This window comes from Agelaius tricolor, unplaced genomic scaffold (assembly GCF_023055355.1).
Source record: "Agelaius tricolor isolate 1412-34295 unplaced genomic scaffold, bAgeTri1.0.p SCAF_20, whole genome shotgun sequence".
In the NCBI taxonomy this organism is placed as follows: Eukaryota; Metazoa; Chordata; class Aves; order Passeriformes; family Icteridae; genus Agelaius; species Agelaius tricolor.
In genome coordinates, this window is record NW_027269280.1 from 12,364,722 (window position 1) to 12,389,567 (window position 24,846).

The window sequence follows — 24,846 nt, forward strand, 5'->3', positions numbered from 1 at the left end:
CCTTGCAGCTCCTTCCTCACACCCTTTTCTGCCTTGGGCAGTGTCTCCACGGGTCCCAGGTGAGCCAGCCCAGGTGGGACTCACCTGTTGCGGTTGAACTGGATGGCAAAGTCAGACATGACCTGCAGGGCTTTGTTGGTCAGCACGAGGTCCATGGAGATGGAGCCCACCTGGCGGCTGAAGGTGCCAGAGATCTCCAGCCCCTTGGCTTTCATGGCAGGGAGCCACACCTGGGCCAGGGAGACAAGAAACCCTTGGGGTGTCACCCACAGCAGAGCCTCTGCTGCTCCCCCACCTCCTCCAGGGGGGCTCTGCTGTGGGGGGTGGGCACGGGGGTCTGTGCCCCCCTTAACCCCAGGCTGGGCTGCCCCACTCACCGTTTTGGGGGCCACGTAGGATCCTGAGAGGGTCCCCACCCCACCGGTGAGGTCGAAGAGGTCGCCCAGGCCGCTGCCCAGGGGTGCCCCCATGTTTGTGGGTGCCGTGGTGCTGGGAGCTGCTGTGAAGCTGCCACCGCCGCCACCCATCTGTGGGGACAAGGGAGGGGTTACAGGGGGCACCACAGGGAGGGGGACGGGAGGAGGAAGAAGAGGAAGAGGAGGAGGATGCAGAGAATGAGAGGGTTTGGGTGTGAGGGCGCACTCACAGCAGGGCTGCCTCCCACATCGCTGCGCAGCTGCAAGAGAAGAGAGGGGCATCAGCAGGGGCAGGGCTGAGGGCACAGGGGTCCCCAAAATGTCCCCTCTGGACACTCCCTGGAAGCAGCAGTGTGGGGTAGCAAGGGCCTGGAGTTGGGATGCTCCAGTGGTCCCCGACCAGGAGCTGTGAGGGCACAGGGCTGTCCCCAGAGGGAAGCGAGGTGTCCTTGGGCTGGGGGAGCAGGGGCAGCCAGGGTGGGCATGGGGTGGGCACAGGGTGATCCAGGATCCATACCCCTTCCGACTCGTCCCCCATCTCCAAGCAGAAGCAGGCAAGGTGGAGAGAAGAGCCAGCCACATGCAGAGAGAAGCCAGGAGAGAAGAGACAAAAAGAGAGAGAGAAGAGAAAGGGAGGAAAGGACAGAGGTTAGTCCTGACACATCTGTCTGTCTGTCCATGGCTGTCCTGGGGACAGAGCCAGACCTCATTCCCAGCCTCAGTGCCAGCCCATCACCAATCCCTGGGAGCCACAAGGTGCCAGGGCAGCACTTGCAGGGTTACAAAACAGGAAAGGCAGCAACACTGCCTCCCCTTGGGGTAAATGGGCTGGATTTCATGAGTCATGGAGGAAACTCCAAACTCTATTCCTTCAGGGAGCCTGGCCCATCTCCAGCACCCACAGGGCAGGTGTTCCCACACAGGGAGAGCTTTCCATCCTGCCTCACCCCGAGGCCAAACCACTGCTTGGCCTGCATTCCCCAGAGGATACTCTGTCACCTCTGGATCTCCTGGCACACTCCCCACAGGCTGGGAGTGGCCACATCCTGGCCCAGCCCTGCAGCAGTTTGGGGGTCAGAGAGGGGCCCCCAAGAGCAGCCACTCCTGCAGCACAGCACATGGAGAGGGAACATCCACACCAACAGAGAGAAAAAGCACAGGGAAGTGGTGGGTGAGACCCCTCCCCTCCACTGGATAATGGCAGGACAAATGAGGGTTCAGGGCCCTCTGTCCTCACCCACTGCAGGAAAGGACCAGCCCAGGTGTCCCCAGGCTGACAAGTCTGTCCTGTGGCAGAGCAGAGCCAGCATCAAGGCCAGCAGGATGCCCATGGGATAGCCTGGAGGCAGGGAAGGAGCAGGGGAGTTCTGGGACGTACCAGCCTGTCCAGGCCACCCCCGAGGAGGTCCACGGCGCCCATCTGCACGGCGGAGGTGGCCATGGGGGGCCCGCTCACTGGGGGGCCCAGGTCCAGGTTGAGCAGGTCCCCCAGCAGGTCCCCCTGGGTGGGGATGACAGAGGGCTGATCTCCTGCTGGGCCCCCCGACGGGGCTGTGTCCGGGCTCTCAGGACTCTCACCCCTGAAGGGAATGATGGGAGAGGGTGAGGAGCTCCAGCTGGGACAGGAGGTCCCACTGCAGACAGGGGTTGGCTCAGTTGAAGCCTCCATCCCATCCTGGCTCCCAACACTTCGATGGCAAGCCAGACCTACCCCTATGCCATGCTGGCTCCCAACACATTCCCACAGAGATCACTGGGAATCTCTACAATCCCAGTGGAGATCACTTCCACTGGGATCACTCCTTCAGCTTTTCAAGGCCAGGGCTGAACCCACACAGCCCTGCTCCTCCCTTGGGGATGGGGGCTCAGCTCTGAGCCCAGTGGCCCCAAAGCAGCCCCACATCCAACCCCTCCATCCACTGTTGCAGTGTGATGTCATGGTTTGCCTCGGATACCCCAGGTTCCTCCCTGATAATTCCCTGCCAGGTGTGTCAATCATCCCTCCTTTCCCCACCCTGACCCCTCCCAGCACTGTCAGCCCTGGCATTCCAGAAGGGTGTGGAGTGATTGGCAGATCCAAAGGATGCCCTCTACCCCTGGGGGGCATTGGGCCATCCAGGTGTCCTTTGTCCCTTTGTCCCTCCCTTCCTGTACCCGGTTGGTGGCTCCCTGCCCCTTCCCTGCCCCTCTCCCCAGGGTGAAAAGGAGCAGCAACCATGGGCTCAGGGAGTTCTGTTGGAGCTGGTGCTGCATTCAGAGCCCTGTGGGCCAGAATAAAGCTCTGGATCCAAACCCTCCATCAGAACCGACTCCTTCCCTTCGCCATCGCCTTAAAGCTTCTCCAGAGAGGGAAACCTGAGGAGCAGCCCCTGTTATGGGGGGAAGCTCCATCCCAGCACCACCAGAGCTCCTGCAGGCCTGGACTTGCCTCCAAGGGCCCAGCTGCAGCACCCAGGCAGCCAAAAGTGTCTGTGGGGTGAAACAGCACACACCCAGCCAGCCAAAAGTGTCTGTGGGTGAAACACCACACACCCAGCCAGCCAAAAGTGTCTGTGGGTGAAACACCACACACCCAGGCAGCCAAAAGTGTCTGTGGGGTGAAACACCACAGTGCCGCTGTTTGGTTCAGCAGCAGGGCCAGACGAGCCCAGGGATGTCCTGTCCTGCTATATTGGCAATTATTCCAATAACCCACAGCCCTGGGACTCCCAGCCCGGGGTGGGGACAGGGGAGCACTCACGAGTCCGTGCGCGGGGGCAAACTCTTGTGCACGACGCCCCTGCTGCCCTCCACGAAGGCGCTGGGGGGTTTGTGGTACACCGAGGCCAGGGTCCCGATGTAGCAGATGAGCTCGTCCAGCAGCGTGGGCTCGATCAGATCCGTCTCCTCCGAGATCAGTGGCTTCTCGGCCAGCACCACCTCCTTGGCGGCCACGGGGTCCGTGGAGAGCAGGCGCCAGTAGATGTACCCACGATCCCGCAGGTCGGGGTTGTCCGAGTCCTTTGGGAAGCCATTGGGGAGCTGCAGCTGCTACAGAGATACTCGGAGCAACTGCAGCTACTACGGAGCTGCTCGGAGCAACTGCAGTTGCCACAGAGCTGCTTGGAGGAACTGCAGCTACTACAGAGCTGCTCGGAGCAACTGCAGCTACTACAGAGCTGCTCGGAGAAACTGCAGCTACTACGGAGATACTCGGAGCAAGTGCAGCTACTACGGAGCTGCTTGGAGCAACTGCAGCTGCTACGGAGCTGCTTGGAGCAGCTGCAGCTACTATGGAGCTGCTTGGAGCAGCTGCAGCTACTACGGAACTGCTTGGAGCAGCTGCAGCTACTACAGAGCTGCTCAGAGCAACTGTAGCTACTACAGAGATACTTGGAGCAAGTGCAGCTACTACAGAGCTGCTTGGAGCAGCTGCAGCTGCTACAGAGCTGCTCAGAGCAACTGCAGCTACTACGGAGATACTTGGAGCAAGTGCAGCTACTACGGAGCTGTTTGGAGCAACTGCAGCTACTACAGAGCTACTCGGAGCAAGTGCAGCTACTACAGAGCTGCTCAGAGCAACCGCAGCTACTACAGAGATACCTGGAGCTACTGCAGCTGCTATGGAGCTATTTGGAGCAGCTGCAGCTACTACGGAGCTGCTCAGAGCAGTTGCAGCTACTACAGAGATACTCAGAGCTGCTTTCCCCACCTAAGCCTTGCTGAGAGGGATCACAGAGGCCAAAGGTGCCTCCTGAGCCATGGGATGCCCACACTCCCCAGGCTTCCAAATGTCAGCGTTCCCAGAGGGACTGGGGACAAGGGATGGAGGGACAGGACACAGGGAATGGCTGCCCTGTGGTTCTGAGCTCTGTTAATAAGTCTCTGAGGAATTTTTGTGGAATTTTTGTGGTGAGTGATTGATTGGTTGAGAGGTGGAGTTATGGGGGTTGTTGAAATGTTTGGAGGGAGTTATTGGTTTGGGAAAGTTGGTGTGGAGTTTGGGTGGTTTGTTGGTGTTTGGGAGGGTGTGGGTAGGAGAGGAAGATCCTGCCCATCTAACCCCTGCCAGAGGGCAGGGATGGATGGGATATTGGGAATCAGGAATTGTTCCCTGGCAGGGTGGGCAGGCCCTGGCACAGGTGCCCAGAGCAGCTGGGGCTGCCCCTGGATCCCTGGCAGTGCCCAAGGCCAGGCTGGATGGAGCAATCTGGGACACTGGAATGTGTCCCTGCAGGCTGGAACAAGGGGATCCCTAAGGTTCCTCCCAACCCAAACCATTCTGAACTAAGCTCCAATTCCCTGCCTGCTGTCACCTGACCAGGCCATTCCCACCACCCTGGGGGATGGGAAGCCCTGGGAAGCTGTCCCACGTGTCACCCACCTGTGTGGCCAAGCTCAGCACCTGCTGCACCAACTCCTGTGTCTCTGTGGGCTTCTTCAGGAACAGCTTCACGATGGCTGTCAGCAGCTGCAGCTGGACCTGTGGGGGACAGACAGACAGACAGACAGGTCACACCGTGTTTGTGCAGGAACACATGGATTTGCCCCAGGACTTAACCCCAACCTGCCTTTCAAGGGACCACAGGGATGGTGACCATGTCAATGGCAGTGACACATGTGAGGGCACCTCTCCAGCCCCTTTCCAGCCCATTTGCACACCCTCAAACACAGGCTGACCCCAAAACCATGGGCAGGATGTTGGGAGCAGCTTACATGGTCCCACAGGGCACAGGCCAGAGCATCCTTTGACTTCCACATGGATAAGCAGCAGGAATTCCCCTCCCAGCCTCTCAGGGGCCTGGATCTGCCTTTGCTACTCAGCATTTGTAGACTTTGCCCTGTTCACTGTCACTTGGTTACAGGGTGTTTTGCAGAGTTTTCCAGAGTTGGAAACCCTCCAAAATTCCACAGGCAAACCCACTGGCCTCAGTTGCCCTGGGAGACACTGCTCCTCCCCCTGCTCATTTTCCAGCCCCACAGGGATCCTGTGCTGGCACAGTGGGATAACCAGATCCCTGCCTGGTGCCTCCCAACCATGGAACTGGGAAGGCACTTGGGACAACGCCATGGTGGCATTTCACAGAACCATGGAACAGCTTGGGCTGCAAGGGACCTCAAATCCCATCTCATTCCCCCTCTTGCCATGGGCAGGAACACCTTCCACCCTGCCAGGTTACTCCACATCCTACACCCAAACCTGCCCCAAGCACCTGCACGAACAATCCCTTCAGAGCAAACTGTGCCCTGCTCCACCCAGGAGCTCTGTCCCAGTGCCACCCCGAGGCAGCAGGTCCCTGGCACACCTGGGTGCTCTCATCATGGAAGCCCTCCAGGAAGCTCTCCAGCAGCTCGTCGGCGTTGTCGATGCGCTCGGCGTATTCCCCCACGATCCAGATCATGGCAGCCCTGGCCTCAGGCTCGTCCAGGGAATCCAGGTTCTCACAGAGCGTGGCAATCACACTCTCGTACCTTCCCGAGGGGAGGAGAGCAGGAGACACAAATCCTGATCCACCCAAACTCCAAACCACGTCCCACCCTGCCTGGGGCTGGCCCCTCACCCCATGGGCAGTGCCCACGCTGATCCCAGAGCACATTCCCTGCTCCTGAATGAGCCCGGAGCCAAGGGCTACTCCAGCAGAGCTCTGCTCGTTACCAATTCAGTTCATTAGTATTTATTACCACTATTAGTGCCCAGCTTCCTGATTACAGAGTTGCCTATTCATCCTGGCTCAGCTGGAACATTCCCTCCCCTCTCCTCTCCTCTCCTCTCCTCCTGCTGCCCTTGTTCCAGCACCAGGAGCTGGATTGAGAGCCAGGGACAGTTTCTGCTGACACAAGGGACCTGCACATCCCTGGCAGCTGCTCTCCATTTCAGTGCCTGGATCTTGGACTGCCACCATCCTGGGGCTGGGGACAAAACAAACCCACCCAAAGCCACCTGTGCTGTGGGGAGGCTCTGGGGGCTTCATCCCACCAAGAGCTTGTGGCCTCTTGAGCACAGAGAGGAGGGAAGAGCTCAGGCTGGAGCAGGAGCACCCCAGAGAAGCCCCAGCCCAGGGAGTCCCCACGCACTTGTTGGGGTACTTGCGGAAGATGTCCTTGATGACCACGATGGCCTCCTGCACCACGTAGTTCACCTTGGTCTGGATGAGGTCCAGCAGGGTGCTGACACAGCGCTCGGCCGATTGCTGCCAGAGGGACTGGGTCACACAGGGACAGCCCCCCTCACATCCCAAACCTGCCACTGCCTCTTGTCCCCCCCCAAATCCAACCCACAGCAGAACGGGGGACACTGAGTGGGGTCTGCCCTTCACATCCTGGTGTGCCTCCTCCTCATCCTCTCTGCACATCCCCACAGGCTCCTCTCTCCCCATGGGAAGCGTTCCAGCCATGCAGAGCCACCTTTCCAGGGAGGTTTTTAACAATCCCCTTTGGAAAATTATCCCCACAGGGAAGCAAACCCTCTGAGCAGCCCCTCAGGAAGGGATGGATTCCCTCCCAGCCTCCTCAGGAAGGGACTGGCTCCTTCCCAGCCCCCTCAGGAGGGATCAACTCCTTCCCAGCCCCTCAAGGAGGGATCAGCTCCCTCCCAGCCCCCAGGAATGGATCAGCTCCCTCCCAGCCCCCAGGAAGGGATCAGCTCCCTCCCAGCTCCTCAGGGAGGGATCAGCTCCCTCCCAGCCCTCTGGGTAGGGATCAGCTCCCTCCCAGCCCCCAGGAAGGGATCAGCTCCCTCCCAGCCCCCAGGAAGGGATCAGCTCCCTCCCAGCCCCCAGGAATGGATCAGCTCCCTCCCAGCCCCCAGGAAGGGATCAGCTCCCTCCCAGCCCTCTGGGTAGGGATCAGCTCCCTCCCAGCCCCTCAGGAAGGGATCAGATCCATCCCAGCCCTCTGGGAAGGGATCAGCTCCCTCCCAGCCCTCTGGGAAGGGATCAGCTCCCTCCTAGCCCCTCAGGGAGGGAGCAGCTCCCTCCCAGCCCTCAAGGAGGGATCAGCTCCCTCCCAGTCCGACTCTGGTCCCCAACAAGCCACTGGTATCACCCACTGCATTCTTGGCCCTGTTCTAGGCAGGGATCCTAAAGCAGCTCCAGTTGCAAAGGATAAGAGGATGGAAGACCCCCTGGCACCCCAATGATTCCTGTGGAACAACCATGGCTCATCCCCATGCCTGGGAAGGCTCCAACTTGCAAATTCCAGGGATGAGATGGCCACCATGTGCTGGGAAGTGCCACCCTGCCCACCCACAGGTGCCACAAGGCCCCACCATGTCCCAGCCCTCACCTCCACCTTGATAGCACAGCGGCCGATGGCTCTCACCGCCTTCCTGACAAAATCCACATCCACCTCTGTGGCGTATTCCTTCAGCTCTGCCAGCACCTGAGGGGGAGAAGGGCACAGTGACAGCCTGGCAGCATGGCACAGCCACCAGGAGAGAGGGGCACAGCACAGTGACAGCCTGGCAGCATGGCACAGCCACCAGGAGAGAGGGGCACAGCACAGTGACAGCCTGGCAGCAAGGCACAGCCACCAGGAGAGAGGGACACAGCCACCAGGAGAGAGTGACACAGCACAGTGAGAAGCTGGCAGCATGGCACAGCCACCAGGAGTGACACAGCCACCAGGAGAGCAGGACACAGCACAGTGACAGACTGGCAGCACGGCACAGCCACCAGGAGAGAGGGACACAGCACAGTGACAGCCTGGCAGCACGGCACAGCCACCAGGAGAGAGGGACACAGCACAGTGACAGCCTGGCAGCAAGGCACAGTCACCATGAGAGAGGGACACAGCCACCAGGAGAGGAGAAGGGCACAGCACAGTGAGAGGCTGACAGCATGGCACAGCCACCAGGAGAGAGGGACACAGCCACCAGAAGAGAGGGGCACAGCACAGTGACAGCCTAGCAGCAAGGCACAGCCACCAGGACAGCGGGGCAGTGACCCAGCACGAGCAGCAGGGTGGGACAGCTGCTCCCAGCAGAGCTGGGGCTGGCACTGGGCTGGCCCTGGGTGCCCAGGCCAGGTGCTGACCTGAGCTATGTTGGCCTGGGAGGCCAGGCGGATCATGATGTCCAGTTTCTCCAGTTTGACGTAGATGGGGTCGTTGTACTTGACAAAGAACACTTTCATCTCGTGCTTCAGGATCTCGGGCCTGGGGCAGCGAGAGGCAGCGTTAGGGGGGGACAGGCACTCACTCCCACCCTACCAATCCCAAGGTTTTGGGGGCCTATTCAATGCCAAGGAATCCAGGTCACCGTGGTTATCCCCCAGGATTCTGTCCCTTGGCTCCCCTTTGCTGGCACACAGGGGACAGAGCACAACCTTGTCACAAACACGGGCCAGACGTGAGGCAACGGGGGACGTTTGTCCTGCCAAGGCTGGAGGGACATTTTAGTGGGAGCAGGGACACAAGTCCAGACCCCAGGGCTAGGCTGGACCTTTCTCACCAGCTCACCCTCTCTCTAAGCTGGGAAAGAGCTAGGCCAGGTCCAGCTCCAAGCTGCCTTCCACATTCCCACTCCCAGGGACATTAATTGCTTTCCACTTCTCCCAGAAATTGCTGCTATTTTTAAGAGACGACCACGGCGCTGACTGGGAGGAGAACAAATCATCTGACTGGGCCAGGGCTCTCCAGCTGCCACTCCTGCTCCAGGCACACGTGTGGGGCCTCAGCCACCTCCAGGATTTTAGATCAGCAAAGGGACAAAAGGACTCTGAGCACTTGTTCAAAGAGGACAACTGTGGAGAAAGCAGCTGGCAGCACAAAAATCCCTCTGTAGACACAGAGGGACTACTCCAAAGTCTCACAGCTTTTGGCTTTGCCATCCTTTGCTGCCCCAAATAAAGAATAAATTAAACTAAAGGATACATTAAACTGGAGATCCCAGCTTAGCTCCCTGCTCATTTCCTCACCTGACTGACTCAAGGCCAGGCCTTGGAGCAACCTGCTCTAGTGGAAGGTGTCCATGGCAGGGGATGGGATGAGATGAGCAGCTTTAAGATCCCTCCCAACCAAATCATTCCACGATTCCATGACTCTTCTTGGATTTTAAGTAACAGAGAAGAAAACACCCTCCAGGATGTGTGTGACACTGCTGCAGACAGAGGGATTGAAGCACCTGTGGCTAAGAGGGGACACCTGGACACCCACCTCTTCTGCACGATGAGGTTGATGTTGCGGAGGGCCACGTACTGCAGCTCGGGCTCTGCAGACAGCAGAGTGACCAGTGGTGGGGCCAGCTTCTTCAGGAGAGTGCCATAATAATCCAGGTCCTTGGACAGCATCTCCATGAACTTCATCAGCACCTTGACAGCTGACAGCACCACGGCAGAGTTGGCGTGGGACAGCCGCGGTGTCACCCGCTCGCAGATGCTGCCGGGGCGAGGAGGAGGGAAAGGAAATGATCCCAGCCCTTCCTCCTGCTGAAAAACTCCTGCCAGCATGGAGGAAGGACTTGCAGGAAAGCTGAGTGGCACTTGGGACCTTCCCAAAGAGGCTGAACTGGCTCCTGAATGCCCCAGTGAAGGTTATTCCCCAGGCCCTGCAGAACCCTCTGGCAGTGACCCCATTTCGGGGCTCCCCAGTGCCCATTGTCCCCTGCAGCCACATTTTAAGCAGCTCAAGGAGCACAATCCCAGTGCCAGGACCAGGGCAGGCTCCAGATGGCCATGCCCAAGGCACAGGTCCAGCAGATGCCTGCTGTCCCACCTCCTGCAGCAGGGTCAGGAGGATGAAGACTCTCCTCAGAGGAGAAGGGGCAGTGCCAAGCCCTGCCTGTCACCTCACCTCTGTGCTTCCCGGTCATCCTTGGGCATGTAGTTTGCCAGGCAGTCCAGGATGAAGATCTGGCCCCACTCAGTGCACTCGTTGAGGGCTGTGAGCAGCTTGTTGATGGACTGGGGGTTGAGGTCCAGGAGGTTGCTGCTGGGATGAGACTCCGCGATTTCCGACAGCGCCGCCACCGCGTTGGCCACCACCTGCCAGGGGGGACAGGACATGGATTGGTGACACCAGATGTGGTGTGAGGGGATGAGCTGCCTCCTCACTACAAACCCCTCACATCCCACCTACATCTGGGCTCCAGCTTCTCCCTCCCCACAGCAGATCTGAGGGGGATGGATGAGCCATCCCCACCGGCACGCTCCCACCGCCCACGCCGCATCTCCAAGGGCTCCCACGTGTTCCACGGAGTCAGCCTTGGCTTTGTGCCCAGTTCCCTTCCCCAGGCAGCTCTGAGGAGCCCCAGAGCTTTCCACACAGCTCCTGGCCTCAACACTACACCCGGGGAAAAACTGGAAAAGCAGGAAAGGCTGTGGGAAGAGAAACCCTGGGGAAAGGTGGTTTTAAAGTTCCCCATGCCCGGGGAAAGGGAGGGAAGCCAAAGCCCAGCTGCCAGGAAAACCAGAGGCAAAAGCCACTGGCTCTGTGGTATCAGAACCAAGCTGCAGCTTCCCTCTGCCCTGAGCCACCTGAGGCAGCCTCCTTCCCACTGGGAACAGAGGAATCACACACAGCCATCGGATGGGAGAAACCCTCTGTCCAGGACACAGGGTTATGGGGCAGGGAACACAGCCTGCCATCCTGAGAAGCAAAAACTCCCCAAAAGTGCTTTGTTAACACCAAAAAGACAATCTGGGAGGAAGGGAGTTTGTGGAGTTTTCCTGTAATCTGATCCTAAGACTCCTCCCATGGGATACCTGATAAAACTCCCCGGCCCCAAGGCTGCTCTCTCTCTGCTCTTGGCTCTCTGGAGCCCTGCCTGGGCTCCCAGGCCTGTGCCTCCTGCCCCCCCCTCCTCTGGCACGGGGTTAGGGGGGAAATAAAATGGACTCTCGTGCTACACAACAAAGAGATTTAAAAAAAAAATTAAGAGTTTAAAAAAAAAGAAGGCAAGAAAGCAGGTAAGAAAAAAGGGAAGAAAGGCAAGCAAAAAGGGAAGAAGTAAGGCAAGAAAGCAGGCAAGAAAGCAAGCAAAGCAGGCAAGCAAAAAGGGAAGAAAGGCAAGAAAAAAGGCAAGAAGAAAGGCAAGAAAGCAGGCAAAGCAGGCAAGCAAAAAGGGAAGAAAGGCAAGAAAGAAGGCAAGAAAGAAGGCAAGAAAGAAGGCAAGAAAGAAGGCAAGAAAGAAGGCAAGAAAAAAGGCAAGAAAAAAGGCAAGAAAGGCAAGCAAAAAGGGAAGAAAGGAAGGCAAGAAGAAAGGCAAGAGAAAAAAGGCAGGAAAAAAGGCGGGAAGAAAGGCAAGAGAAAAAAAGGCGAGAAAGGAGGCAAGAATTTTCTCAATTGCTTCTCCTGACATCGGCTGTGACCTCCCTGGACACGATCTCATCACTGTAGCCACACACTGCTACAGGAGTTGGACGCGAACACGATGGGAGAGCAGCGACTGCCATTTGGACCAAGAGGAGGCAGAGAAGGCAAAAACCAATCACCATGGGGTTGGAGTCTGAGATGAGATCCTTGAGGGTGTCCAGGAAGCCCTGGTCCTCCACCAGCTGGGCGTTGATGTCGTGCAGCTTGGCCACGCAGACGGCGGCCGTCTTGCGCACGTAGGGGTCCTCGTCCTTGAGGCACTTGCGCAGGGGCTCGCACAGGTACTCCGTGATCTTGTCCACGCGGATGCAGCCCATGGTGCGCACGGCCAGCGCCCGGATCAGCGGGTTCGGGTCCTCACAGTCCTGCAGGGGTGTCAGAGGAACTTTGAGATAGGGCTAATGAGCTCCAGGAGGTCTGTAACACACCCAATGCTGCGCTGGGATTTCAGAATCTCGGGTCCCTCCCCTGATAATTCCCTGCCAGGTGTGTCAGTCACCTCTCCTTTCCCCTCCCAGCACTGTCTGGAACTCCTGGAATTCCAGAAATTATTTGCAGATTCAAAGGATGCCCTCTACCCCTGGGGGGCATTGGGCCATCCAGGTGTCCTTTGTCCCTTTGTCCCTCCCCTCCTGTCCCTGCTTGGTGCCTCCCTGCCCCTTCCCTGCCCCTCTCCCCGGGGTTCAAAGGAGCAGCAGCCACGGGCTCAGGGAGTTCTGTTGGAGCTGGTGCTGCATTCAGAGGCCTGTGGGCCAGAATAAAGCTCTGGATCCAAACCCTCCATCAGAACCGACTCCTTTCCTTCACCATTGCCTTAAAGCTTCTCCAACAGAGGGAAACCTGAGGAGCAGCTCCTGTTATGGGGGGAAGCTCCATCCCAGCACCACCAGAGCTCCTGCAGGCCTGGACTTGTCTCCAAGAGCCCAGCTGCAGCACCCAGCCAGCCAAAAGTGTCTGTGGGGTGAAACACCACACACCCAGGCAGCCAAAAGTGTCTGTGGGTGAAACACCACACACCCAGCCAGCCAAAAGTGTCTGTGGGGTGAAACACCACACACCCAGGCAGCCAAAAGGGTCTGTGGGGTGAAACACCACACACCCAGGCAGCCAAAAGTGTCTGTGGGGTGAAACACCACACACCCAGCCAGCCCAAAGTGTCTGTGGGGTGAAACACCACACACCCAGCCAGCCCAAAGTGTCTGTGGGTGAAACACCACAGTTGCTGCTTTTTGGTTCAGCAGCAAGGGCCAGACAAGCTCAGGCACGTCCCATCTGGCTATATTGGTAATTATTCCAATAACCCAAGATAGCTCAGCTACTTTTGGAGACACAATAATCAGCAGGATGGCTTCTGTTGTTGCTGTTTTGTTAGAAACAAAATGTTTAATAAAAAGCAAAATAACAAATAGAAAAACTGAGCTAAGTGCCAGACATTTTTGCTCTTAGTAAAACGCTTTACAAAAGTGATTAGTTTCTTGGTTCACTCCTTTTTCTAGTTAATTGTCTAAGCAAGACTTTTTAGCTTTTATCTAATTAGCTCTAAGTTTGAGGTGAAGTCTCTTAAGTCTTATGAGGTGTCTTTTCACTTAAGTGAAGAGAGAAACTTCTAGACTTCTTTCCTTTTAAAGAGACAAAAGATAATTTTGTCACTCTGTAAACAGAGAGAACACTCTAAACAGAGAGAACACTCCTACACAGGGAGGACAGGGCAAGGTGGATATTATTGTAATGATTTTACAATAATTTACAATAATTTATTATTGTAATCAAGGAGCCCTGATGAAGGCAGGAATAATGCTTCTGACTCCATGTTCTCAGAAGGCTCATTTATTATTTTATTATGCTATATTATATTAAAGAATACTATACTATACTACAGAATACAGAAAGGACACTTACTCAATGCTAAAAAGATAATAATGAAAACTTGTGACTCTTTCCAGAGTCCTGACACAGCTTGGCCCTGCTTGGCCAAAGAGTGAAAACAACTCCCAGCAGAATCCAATGGAACAATCACCTGTGGGTGAACAATCTCCAAACACATTCCACACCAGCACAACACAGGAGAAGCAAATGAGATAAAAATTGTTTTCCTTTTCCCTGAGGCCTCTCTCACTGCTTTTCACCTTCTCAGGAGAAAACCCCTGGGTGAAGGAATTTTTTCAGAGAATGTGAATGCCACAGGATATCCTGGGCTCCTCAGCTATCTCCAGGGAGTTCAGGTCCTCCAGGAGGATTTGGGTTCAAATCCCGAGGTTTTCATGTTCTGCTCTTGAGAATAAGTCACCCAAGAGAAGTTTCTCTCTTGTCCTGCACCCACTGGTGAGTTCCAACACCACCAATCCCCACTCCCACAACTCCTCAATCCATTCAGGAATCCCATGTCCTCATCACTTACACCAGGTACCTGAACCAACCTGATGCTGGAAACAGATATTGGGATTATTATGAGGGGTTTACCCTCCCTAAAAAGCCTGAACTCCCTCTAAAGCCCACCAGGCCGTTTCACTGAGTGCTTTGGCAATATCCTGGTTCCTAACACACTCTTCAGTTCTCAGCTCCAATGGGAAGATCACGAGGGATTTCTCAGCCCATAAATTCACATGACAGCTCTCTCTGCCCACACCCCTGACAGAGCGAATGGCACAGGACAGCTGCCAAAAACAGACTTTCTGCATTACTGGACAAATTCAATCCATTTTCTAGAGCTTGCAGAGCCCCTCCTCCAGAAGGGAGAGGCTTTGGAAAGCTGCCCACGCTCCCTGATTTGCAGCCTGGCACGGTGAGCTGGCACCTGGTGTCCCCTGTCCCCTCACCTTCACAAAGGTGTTCACAGCCATGATGGCCATGTCTGGCTGGCTCTTGGCATAGTTCATCAGGTAGAGGTAGACCAACTTCTTCAGCTCCAGGTTGTCTGTCTGCATGCAGTTCACCACGTCCGGGAAGAGAGCGCTGCAACACAGAGAGCTCAGTGAAGGCAGGACACAGCCAGGCTGCCCATGGATCCCCTTCCCATGGATAACCTGCTCCCAAAGCCAGCAGAACCCAGCTCCCTCCAGGGAGGAAATGCTGGGGGTGCTCCCCTGGAGAGGAGAAGGCTCCAGGGACACCTCAGAGCCCCTGCCAGGGCCTAAAGGGGCTCCAGGAGAGCTGCAGAGGGACTGGGGACAAGGGATGGAGGGACAGGACACAGGGAATGGCTCCCACTGCCAGAGGGCAGGGATGGATGGGATATTGGGAATCAGGAATTGTTCCCTGGCAGGGTGGGCAGGCCCTGGCACAGGTGCCCAGAGCAGCTGGGGCTGCCCCTGGATCCCTGGCAGTGCCCAAGGCCAGGCTGGACATTGGGGCTGGGAGCACCTGGGACAGTGGGAGGTGTCCCTGCCATGGCAGGGGGTTGGATGAGCTGGGCTTTAAGGACCTTTTCCCATCCAAACCATTCCATGATTCTATGATTCCATGACCTGAGCCCACTCTGCAGCAGACATGGCTGAAATACTCATCCCCAGTGGATTTTTTAATAGATCTGTATCAAAACCAGCCCTTGATGGACCAAAATTGAGCTTTCCCACATGGCTCTGCTGCATCCACACTCCAGGGCACATCCACTGCCCCAGGAGAAGGTGCTGCACAACTCTCTCAGGCACAGGGTGGGGTTGTCGGGGTGTCTGTGCAGGGTCAGGACCTGCACTGGATGACTCTTGTGGATCCCTTCCAACTCAGGATATTCCAGGACTTTATGCATCATCACAGGATGGTGCCCAAAGGAAGAGCCCCCCTCCCCTGGGTGAGTCTGGAGCACCAGAGACTCTGCTGGGATGGAGGGGAATGCAGTGGATCTGCCTGCACAGAGCTGGGGCTGCCCAAACATCCTGGAGCTGTGGGGTACCAGAAATGCTGTTTCATCCAAAGACAGACCAATTAGACAATTAAACCACCTCAGGGGAGGCAATCAAGATCCCAGGGCTAACACAGGGGTTATTCCACCCTGACAGATGTCCCAAGGCTCCTGGAAGCTTCTCCACCTCCGCAAACCAGCCAGGATCAAACCCAAGGCCCCCCTAAATCTGGGGAATTGGGTTTTGCAAAGCTGCTGCCCACCTGGGCTGGTCTCACCCTGGGTTAAACCAGGCTTTGCTGGCACCTCCTGGGGAGACAGCTTCCCTGCAGCCTGAAACAGGCACACACCAAAGAAATGGGCTGAGACAGCCACAGGATCATGGAATGGCTTGGGAACCATGGAATCTCTAAATTTATCAAGTTCTACCCCCTGCCATGGGCAGGGACACCTCCCACTGTCCCAGGCTGCTCCAAACCCCATCCAGCCTGGCCTTGGGCACTGCCAGGGATCCAGGGGCAGCCCCAGCTGCTCTGGGCACCCTGTGCCAGGGCCTGCCTGCCAGGGAACAATTCCTAATTCCCAATCTCCCATCTAAATCTCTTTTAGTTTACAGCCATTCTCCTTTGTTCTGTCACTATTTGTCCATGTCAAAAGCTGATCTCCCTCTTTTTAAAGCCCCTTCAAGCCCTGGAAGCTCCTGCCATTTCCATGTGATTTCCACAGTGGTCTCAAGATGGACACTCCCTGCTGCTGCTGCTGCTCTGGGAGCCAGGGATGCCCCAGTTCTCCCAATCCTGAGTGTGTTTTCCCTCCATTTACTCTCAAATGCACCATGAAAATCAAATTGCTGATGCTGCCTGTGCTGGGACAGGTCTGTGCAGGACAAGGCATGGAAGGAGCCACGTGCAGCTCAGCCAGATGGAAAAGGAAGCAGAAACAGCAGCAGCTGCCTGACCTTTTGGACTGAAGAGGCTGTAAAGGGTTTATCAGCACCCAGGCACTGCCACCAAGCCTCCAAGGGGGTCCTGCTTGTTTTTAGTAACACACAAAGGAAGTGGGAATAATCCCAACAAACTGATCTGGCAGCCAGACCAATCCTCTTTTAGCCAGATTACAACAAAAGCCAGGAGAGCCCCCAGCTGCCAGGTGGCCACGTGGACACAAACTGCACTCCAGGAGGCAGAGCTGCAGCCAGGGTGTACCTGGGTGAATCCTGAGGGGAAAAGCAGCAAGGAAACCCCCTGGAAGCAACAGGGGGAAAAGGGAACCCAAAAACCAGTTGGGTTTGGCTTGGGAACATGGGAGAACAGCATGAAGGAGAGGTTTGGGGTAAATTTAAGGGAAAGGTTCTTCCCCCAGAGGGTGCTGGCACTGCCCAGGGAATGGGCATGGCCCCAAGGCTGCCAGAGCTCCAGGAGCCTTTGGGCAGCACTGCCAGGGATGGACAGGGTGGGGTTTTGGGGGGTCTGGGCAAAGCAGGAGCTGGGCTGGATGGTCCCTGGGGGTCCTTTCCAGCTCAGAATATTCCAGGCTGCAGCCCCAGCACACACCTGACATCCTTGCCCACAGTCATGGAGGCAATCACCTTCTTCACAGCCTCCTTCTTCTTCTCCTTCTTGTCACTGTTCAGCTCAGCCTTCAGCTCAAATATCTCCCCTGGAGAGATGGAAAAAGTGGCAGCTCAGGGATTAGAGGACAGGGTCCCCCACCCCTCTGCTGGGTGAGCACAGCTCCCACCTGCTGTGTGACAGGGCTCTTCTGCCACCCCTGACAAAAGGGATTTAATTTCCCCAACACCCCCTGAGGGCTGGAGCTGCTCTGGGGGCTCAGCTCTCATCCATGGGAATGGAATATTCACCTCCTGCTGAATCCTTGTGGCTCCTCCAGCCCCATAGGGATGGGAGATGCTGCAGGAGCCAGGAGCACCCCACAGGCACTGGATGGGGTTATCCAGAGGGTATTTTTGGCTGTGGGGTGATGATCCCAGCCCCATGAGGCCCTACCCTTCCCAGGGATGATGCCAGGTGGATTTTGGGAACTGCTCCTCAAGGCCATAGGAGGAAGGGTGGCTCCCAAATCCCTCCCTGCCTGGGGCAGCATCTCCTGCCCTCCTGAAGCCAGGCTGAGCTCCTTACTCCCTCCTGGGCTGGCAGATTGAGGAGGAAGGTGCCACATGGCTTCTCTCCACATTAATTCCTTGGTCTGGAGAGTGCTTAAGGCCCTGAGTGCTGCCCAGGGGAGCTCCTGAGCTGCTAAAGCCGATCAGCAGCTGCCACCAGCCCTGGCTGGGCTCAGGGGGCTGGGGACAAGGTGTCCTGACCCCACAGCAGCCCAGGAGCTGCTCCAGAGCAAGAAGCAGGGTGGGGTGTCAGCCACAGCATCCCAGGGGGACTCAGGGCATTCCCACAGGAGCTTCCCAGCCCTCCCCACCTGGTTTATACAGGAGTAAGAACCTGCTGGGGATTTGGGGATGAATTGTGATATTCCTGCTCCTTCCCTTACCTTTCTTGGTGGTGGTGAAGTACTTGGAGTCTGTCATGGTGGTCTCCAGCCAGCAGCACGGCCCTGGAGGAGAGGCAGAGCACAGAGGGTCAGGGCTGATAATCTCCTTGCAGGGATTGTTAAGGAGAGCTCCAGGAAGGAAAAACACCAGGGGAGGGAAAGAGTTTGGGATCTCTGGGAAGAGTCACAAGGAGGAGCACAATCCCCAAGGGAGTGTGAGCACCTCACAGCACTGTGATGATGGAGAATCAGCTGTTCCCTGATGGGGAATCAGGGCTCTCCAAAGAGGATGTGGAGGAGGAAAGGAACCACTGAAGATTCCAGGGCTGCAGCCCTGACTTTGCTCATCCCATCCTGCACAGAGCCAGGCAGCAGGGGCTCAGTGATCCTCCCTGGATTGCTCTCTCCTCATCCAAAAAATGCTTTCTTAAGGAAAACTCACAGCCAGCCCTCCCTCTCACCTACCCAGGGAACAGCTCAGGGCTGGGGGCAGGAACTGAGCCAAACCCGAGGCTCAGCTCAGTGGGACAGCACAGCCAAGGGGCACAGATCTGCCAGATCAAAGGGAGCCTCTCCCACAAACCAGCCCTGCTCCAGCAGGGTTGCTTTAAATTCCAAGGGTGTGAGGTTTCAGCCCAGCACTTGAGGCTCCATTATATAATTCAGGCAGTTTAGGGCAGATTTAGGGCTTGGCAGGCTGAGGAAGGAGATGTGCAGCCCTTCAGAAAGGTCACTGGGGATTTGGCTTTTATGGCTGGTTTTCCCATCTTTGCTTCAACAGGGAAGGAACCAGAGGCTCGTCCTTGAAAGCCTGCAGTGGCCTTGCTGTTTTGGAGGGGCAGGAATACAGGAAGCAAAGCCAAGTAAGAAAAAAAAAAAGAGATTAAAAAAAAGAGCTTGCGGATGGGTTTAAAATGCAAATGAGCATCTTGAAAGCCAAACGCAGCAGGAGCACAGAGAAACTGTGTCCTCTGTTCCCTGTCCAAGCTGGAGAGGGATCCCCAGCAGGGATAAAAAGAAAATCTGGATGAAATCTGGGGGTTGAGCAGGCTGGGCAGAGCACACAGCTCGGCAGGGAGGGAGAGGGAAGGAGTTTGCATGGGTTTGGGGCTGCTCTGGGGGCTGGCAGCACCATCCTGGTGCTATTCCAGAGGGGGAAGCCTGGCACCACAGTCCCACAGCCCTGCCCCTGGTGACACAGGACACTCCTCACTGCCTCAGTTACCTGGGATTGATTCAGAGCCTTTTTTATCCCACTAAGTCGATGGCTCTCCAGGGAACAGCGGGAGCTCCGGGCTGCGCCGCAGCTCTCTGCACCTCACTGCAGATCCTGTCCTGCCAGACTGGGAGGAAGGAAGGAAGGGAAGAAAGAGGATTCACTGCAGTCCCTCTGACTCCAGCACCTGGCTCACACTCAGCCCTGCTCTGCAGAAGTGCCTGGAAAGCAAACTTGAAGCTGAGCAGGGAATTTGTGCAGGCAGCTCGCAGACATGAATCACACCGGCCGCTTCCCTGCAGCTCCCCGCTCTCCCAGAGCCAGGGAAAGCACAGCCTGTGCTCTTCCCATCCACAGCCCCACTGAAACACCCCACTGATTCCAGAGGCTGAGACAACCACCCTCTCCCCCACCCCTTTAAGCCCTGCAGCAGCCCCAAGAAGGAAAGTGGCTCCTCCAGCTCGGGAATGAAGGCACAGCCCTCGCTCCTCACACAACACAACCCAACCCTCCCCAGGGCAGGAAGCCCCCCAGGGCCTGCAGCAGGGTGAGGAGGGGACCAAAGAGCTGCCAAATCCCAGTGCTCAGCACCCTGCACCCTGTGTGTCCCCCAGGCTGTGCCAGGGTGACAAGGCAGGGCTGGCTGCCAGCTGCAGGTGAATCCCCACAGCTCAGCCCTTGGGCAGGGGCCAGCACTGCTGCCTGGCTCTGCTCTGAAGGATGCAGAGGGAAGAGGTTTGCTCCCTCAGCTCCAGCAATCCCCACCCAGCTCCTTTACATGCTGAGCAATTCCCACCCAGCTCCTTTTCCCACTGAGCAATTCCCACCCAGCTCCTTTCCCCACTGAGCAATCCCCACCCAGCTCCTTTCCCCACTGAGCAATTCCCACCCAGCTCCTTTCCATGCTGAGCAATTCCCACCCAGCTCCTTTCCCCACTGAGCAATCCCCACCCAGCTCCTTTCCCCACTGAGCAATCCCCACCCAGCTCCTTTCCCCACTGAGCAATCCCCACCCAGCTCCTTTCCCCACTGAGCAATCCCCACCCAGCTCCTTTCCATGCTGAGCAATCCCCACCCAGCTCCTTTCCCCACCCAGCTCCTTTCCCAGTGAGAGGCTGAGGGGAGCAGCCCCTCACTCACAAAAAGCAGGATGCCAGCAGCAAAGCAAAGGACACAGACCACCCCTGACCTTGTGGTGGCTCAGATTTTACCCCATTTTCACTTATTTTAAGCTGGTCTGGCAAAAATCCACAGGATTGAAGGAGTTAAATGTCCATAAGGATCTGGAAGCTGCTGGAGAGGAGCACCCAGAGCCTCCCCCCAGCCAGTTTGGCCTCCTCAGGACTGGTTTTGGGACAGGTTATGGCAGTGGCAAAAACCCTAACCCTTTTATCTCTGATTTGATTCACTCCAGGGGACTCAATTCCACAGCTCCACACAAACCAGAGCACTGCTGCTCTCCTGAGCCTCTCAGCCCCCAGGTCAGGCACATGGCAGAGCTCAGCCAGCCCATTTTCCCAATGCCATGCCAGCACCTCCCAAATTCGGCTACCTTGGGAAAATAGGAGGCTCCTAAACCCAAAATACAACAGCAAACACATCACTGGGCTTCCCACCGAGGTGGCTGCTGCCAGGGGGGTCCTGGGAATGCCACCAATGCCAAATGAGCCATTGCTGGTGCTGCTCACTTCCTCTTATGGAGAGTGCAGGAAAACTCATTTCTTCTGCTACTTTCACCAGCCTGTTTTAGGAAAATTCCTCCATTCTTGAAGGCTGAGATGCTGCTGACCAGAGACTTTCACCATGGAATGGTTTGGGTGGGAGGGGACCTTAAGGATCATCTGATCCCACCCCTGCCATGGGCAGGGACACCTCCCACTGTCCCAGAGGGGACAAGGCTCCAAGCCCTGTCCTGGAACACTTCCAGGGATCCAGGGGCAGCCCCAGCTCCTCTGGGAATTCCATCCCAGGCCTTCCCCACCCTGCCAGGGAACAATTCCTGATTCCCAAAATCCCATCCAGCCCTGCCCTCTGGCAGTAGCAGCCATTCCCTGGGTCCTGTCCCTCCATCCCTTGTCCCCAGTCTCTCTCCAGCTCTCCTGGAGCCCCTTTAGGCCCTGCAAGGGGCTCTGAGGTGTCCCTGGAGCCTTCTCCTCTCCAGGTGAGCACCCCCAGCTCTCCCAGCCTGGCTCCAGCCCCTGGGGCATCTCCATGGCCTCCTCTGGGCTCACTCTCAGCTTCCACCAGCACAGAGCCACTGCCAGGGCTGGGATGCAGCCCTAAACCTGTGCCCAAGACATCCCAAATCCCTGCTTATCCCAGCCCAGCAAACCCCCCCAGGTCCTCCTAAACCCAGGGGAGGGGAAGGGAAGGGAAGGGAAGGGAAGGGAAGGGAAGGGAAGGGAAGGGAAGGGAAGGGAAGGGAAGGGAAGGGAAGGGAAGGGAAGGGAAGGGAATTCCAAGGACAAGCTCCTAGGAAAGGGCTCCCCTGGAAACCAGAGGGGCAGCTGGAGGTTAGTGGGGAAAGGCAACTCCCACAGGCAAACACCTCAGCTGGGAATGCAGCACCTGAGGGCCAAGGTGGCATAATTAGGGAAATTAAGGAAAACTAAAAAATTAATGGGTAACTGGAGCCGTGGGGAATCACATAACTGCTCCCTGCTGCAGGGCACTGCAGAGGCCAGGCAGGGGTGAGGTGGTGATGGCTCCCTGTGGGAATTAGTAAAGGTAAGAAGGTTTCCAGAAAGCTCTAAAAGCAGGCCCAGAAACAGGAAGAACGAAAAACTTCGAGCCAAGTTGTAGTTAGAAAGTCTGAAAGTAGAAAAGTTATAATAGTACAGCAAGGACATGAAACAATAGCTTAAGTCTTAAGCTTGGCTAAGACAGACCTTAAGACTACAAGAAAATAAATTTGCTTAGCAAGACAGTAGAAGGTTTAAACTTACTAATAATGGACTGTGTATTATCCATAGAAAAAAGACAAACATTGTGTGAAACAAGTATACATGTGCTTTTAGTAATTAGCTAGAACAATTATCTATAAGCTTCAGCAATATGCTATTGGCTAAAAGCTTTTAAAGTATTCTGTAACAAAGAAACCTTTAGCTGCTACCAGCTGTACATAAACTTTACCATCTTCCCATTGTCTCAACCATGTAATAAAGGCAATACAACAAATAAAACTCAAGAAATGCACCCAAGAGTCCCATCCCGTTCATGAATGAAAAATAAAAATAAAATTTTTATTTTTTTTACCACACCAACACAGCTCTGAGCATATCCCTGCCCCATGGACAAACCCCAGGAGCTGCCACAGGCACCAGCCAAGGGAGAGAAACACCCCAGGGTGCAAGGAGAGAGCCAGGGGCGGAGGACACCCAACCCAACAGCTCCAGAGCCTCGTGCTGACCCCGGCTCTTTCCCTCCTTACTCACAGCAGCGCTTCCCATCCTACAGCCACGGGCACAGCTCCCATCCCTGGGCTCATCCCACAGCTCCCATCCCTGGGCTCATCCCACAGCTCCCAGCTCCCATCCCTGGGCTCATCCCACATCCCCCAGCTCCCATCCCAGTGCTCATCCCACAGCTCCCATCCCTGTCCTCATCCCACAGCTCCCATCCCTGTCCTCATCCCACATCCCAGAGCTCCCATCCCTGTGCTCATCCCACAGCTCCCATCCCAGTGCTCATCCCACATCCCACAGCTCCCATCCCAGTGCTCATCCCCCAGCTCCCATCCCACAGCTCATCCCCCAGCTCCCATCCCTGTGCTCATCCCCCAGCTCCCATCCCTGGGCTCATCCCACATCCCACAGCTCCCATCCCACAGCTCATCCCACAGCTTCCATCCCTGTGCTCATTCCACAGCTCCCATCCCTGTGCTCATCCCACATCCCCCAGCTCCCATCCCTGTGCTCATCCCACAGCTCCCATCCCTGGGCTCATCCCACATCCCACAGCTCCCATCCCTGGGCTCATCCCACATCCCACAGCTCCCATCCCACCTCTGCCAGACCACCACAAACCCTCCCAGCAGCCCCACACACCTTCCCAGCAGGATAATTTTCCCCTGTCTGGCCTAACTGGAGCCAGTTTTTGCTCCAGCTCAGCCCTGCAGCAGCTCAGGGCTGTGATTCTGCTGGATCCCACCAGCACCATCCCCATTCTCTCTCCAACCTGTCACTGACCAACCCATGGGCATTCCAAAAGGCTCCATCCCCACTAAACAAGGGGTAACTTGGATAACTCAGGGGTAGGAGCCCAACTCACTGTGCCATCATCAGCAAGGTGCTCAAAGCAAACCCAAAAACTCTTTGGCAGATCCAAAGCAGTGGCAGCAGCAAATGAACTGCAAGCAATACGTCCCATCAACCAATAACTGGGGAATAAACTCAAGGAAAAAGCAAAAAGGACAATGCTGAGGTGTCCCCTGCAGCACACACTGCCAGGATCCCACTGCCACAGAGCCCAGAGCCCCGTGCTCTGAGAGCTGGGGGGACTTTCATCATCTTGAACTGGGATGGACCCCCCAAACTGCAGCTGAGCATCCTCAGGGACACCAAGGACCCTGTCCTGGCCACAGCACCAGGCTCCCATGGCACAGGGGATGCTCTCCTCCTGGGACAGCCAGGTTCTGCAGGGTGGACACCTCCTGCCATGGAATTCCCAAGCAAGGCCCAACACCCCTGGAAAGCCCCTTGGGGTGCCAAAGGCTGTTCAGCCTGGCAGTCTGACCCCACAAATGGGTGTGGGAAGCACAAAGCACATCAGTCCCACTGCTCATCCAAGGCTTATCCCATTTCCTGTCACCCCAGGAGAGAGCAGACACAAAACCCCACTGAGCCCCCACTGCTGCCAGGGATGGGACCCTGACAGGTGTCAGAGCTCCACAAAACACCTGCAGCAACAACAGCAACACCTCCAACACGGCCCCCTCAGCCTGGAGCTGTCTCACAGCTCCTTTTTATCCACTTTGGGGCTTTTTCCCCCCAAATCTCCCTGAAGGAGGCAGCAAGCACAGGATATCAGCCTCCCTGTCTGCTCCACGCCCAGCTCCCAGCTTATTCCATGCAGAGCCAAGACCTTTCCCTACAGATGTGCCATGTCCTGGGGGGGTGAAGGGCTCAGCCCGTGTCCCCCAGCCCTTCCCGGGGGTCCTGTCCCCAGCACGGGGCCCGTCGGGCCAGGACACGGTGCCCGGGGAGGGGAGCGGATCCCGGGCGATCCCTGCGGGATGGAGCCGGGAGGGCAGCGCTGCCACACGGAGCTGCCGGGGGAAACGCGGGGACAGGCAGGACACGGGACACAGCCCGGGGGAGGCTACGGGGAGCGGGGACACCCGGGGGCCCCAGCCGGGCAAAGGAGGGGGACACAGCCCGGACTAAGGAGGGGAACATGGGGACAGAGACCGGGACACGGGGTCAGAACAGGGACCCAGCCCGGGGACACGGCCCGGGGCGAGGCGGAGGCCAGGTCAGGGGTCAGAGCAGGGACACCGCCGGTCCCTGAGGGGCACAGAGGGCACGGCTCAGGGCGGGGGGCGGCAGGGGCCCGGGCCCAGAAGGACGCGGCGCGGCCCGAGC

General features: G+C 56.8%; 1 protein-coding gene across 5 annotated transcripts in view; it reads right to left on the reverse strand.

Moving 5' to 3' along the window:
• The window catches only part of AP1B1 (adaptor related protein complex 1 subunit beta 1), a 28,816-nt gene that overhangs the window by 3,741 nt on the left and 229 nt on the right, over positions 1-24,846 (reverse strand). The window contains exons 2-19 of one of the 5 annotated variants that reach the window (XM_071445719.1): positions 19,274-19,391; positions 18,049-18,111; positions 17,097-17,202; positions 14,522-14,657; positions 11,825-12,070; positions 10,185-10,375; positions 9,549-9,770; positions 8,429-8,549; positions 7,680-7,775; positions 6,471-6,586; positions 5,702-5,867; positions 4,780-4,878; positions 3,157-3,416; positions 1,795-1,996; positions 934-954; positions 647-676; positions 378-527; positions 85-230 (exon numbers count right to left, since the gene is read on the reverse strand). In XM_071445719.1, coding sequence (XP_071301820.1) covers positions 85-230; positions 378-527; positions 647-676; positions 934-954; positions 1,795-1,996; positions 3,157-3,416; positions 4,780-4,878; positions 5,702-5,867; positions 6,471-6,586; positions 7,680-7,775; positions 8,429-8,549; positions 9,549-9,770; positions 10,185-10,375; positions 11,825-12,070; positions 14,522-14,657; positions 17,097-17,202; positions 18,049-18,085 — 2,345 coding nt within the window. In that variant the 5' untranslated portion in view covers positions 18,086-18,111; positions 19,274-19,391. Of the gene's footprint in view, positions 1-84; positions 231-377; positions 528-646; positions 677-933; positions 955-1,794; positions 1,997-3,156; positions 3,417-4,779; positions 4,879-5,701; positions 5,868-6,470; positions 6,599-7,679; positions 7,776-8,428; positions 8,550-9,548; positions 9,771-10,184; positions 10,376-11,824; positions 12,071-14,521; positions 14,658-17,096; positions 17,203-18,048; positions 18,112-18,271; positions 18,447-19,273; positions 19,392-24,846 lie in introns of those variants that run through there. The other 4 variants (XM_071445717.1, XM_071445718.1, XM_071445721.1 and 1 more) reach the window with 4 other exon arrangements.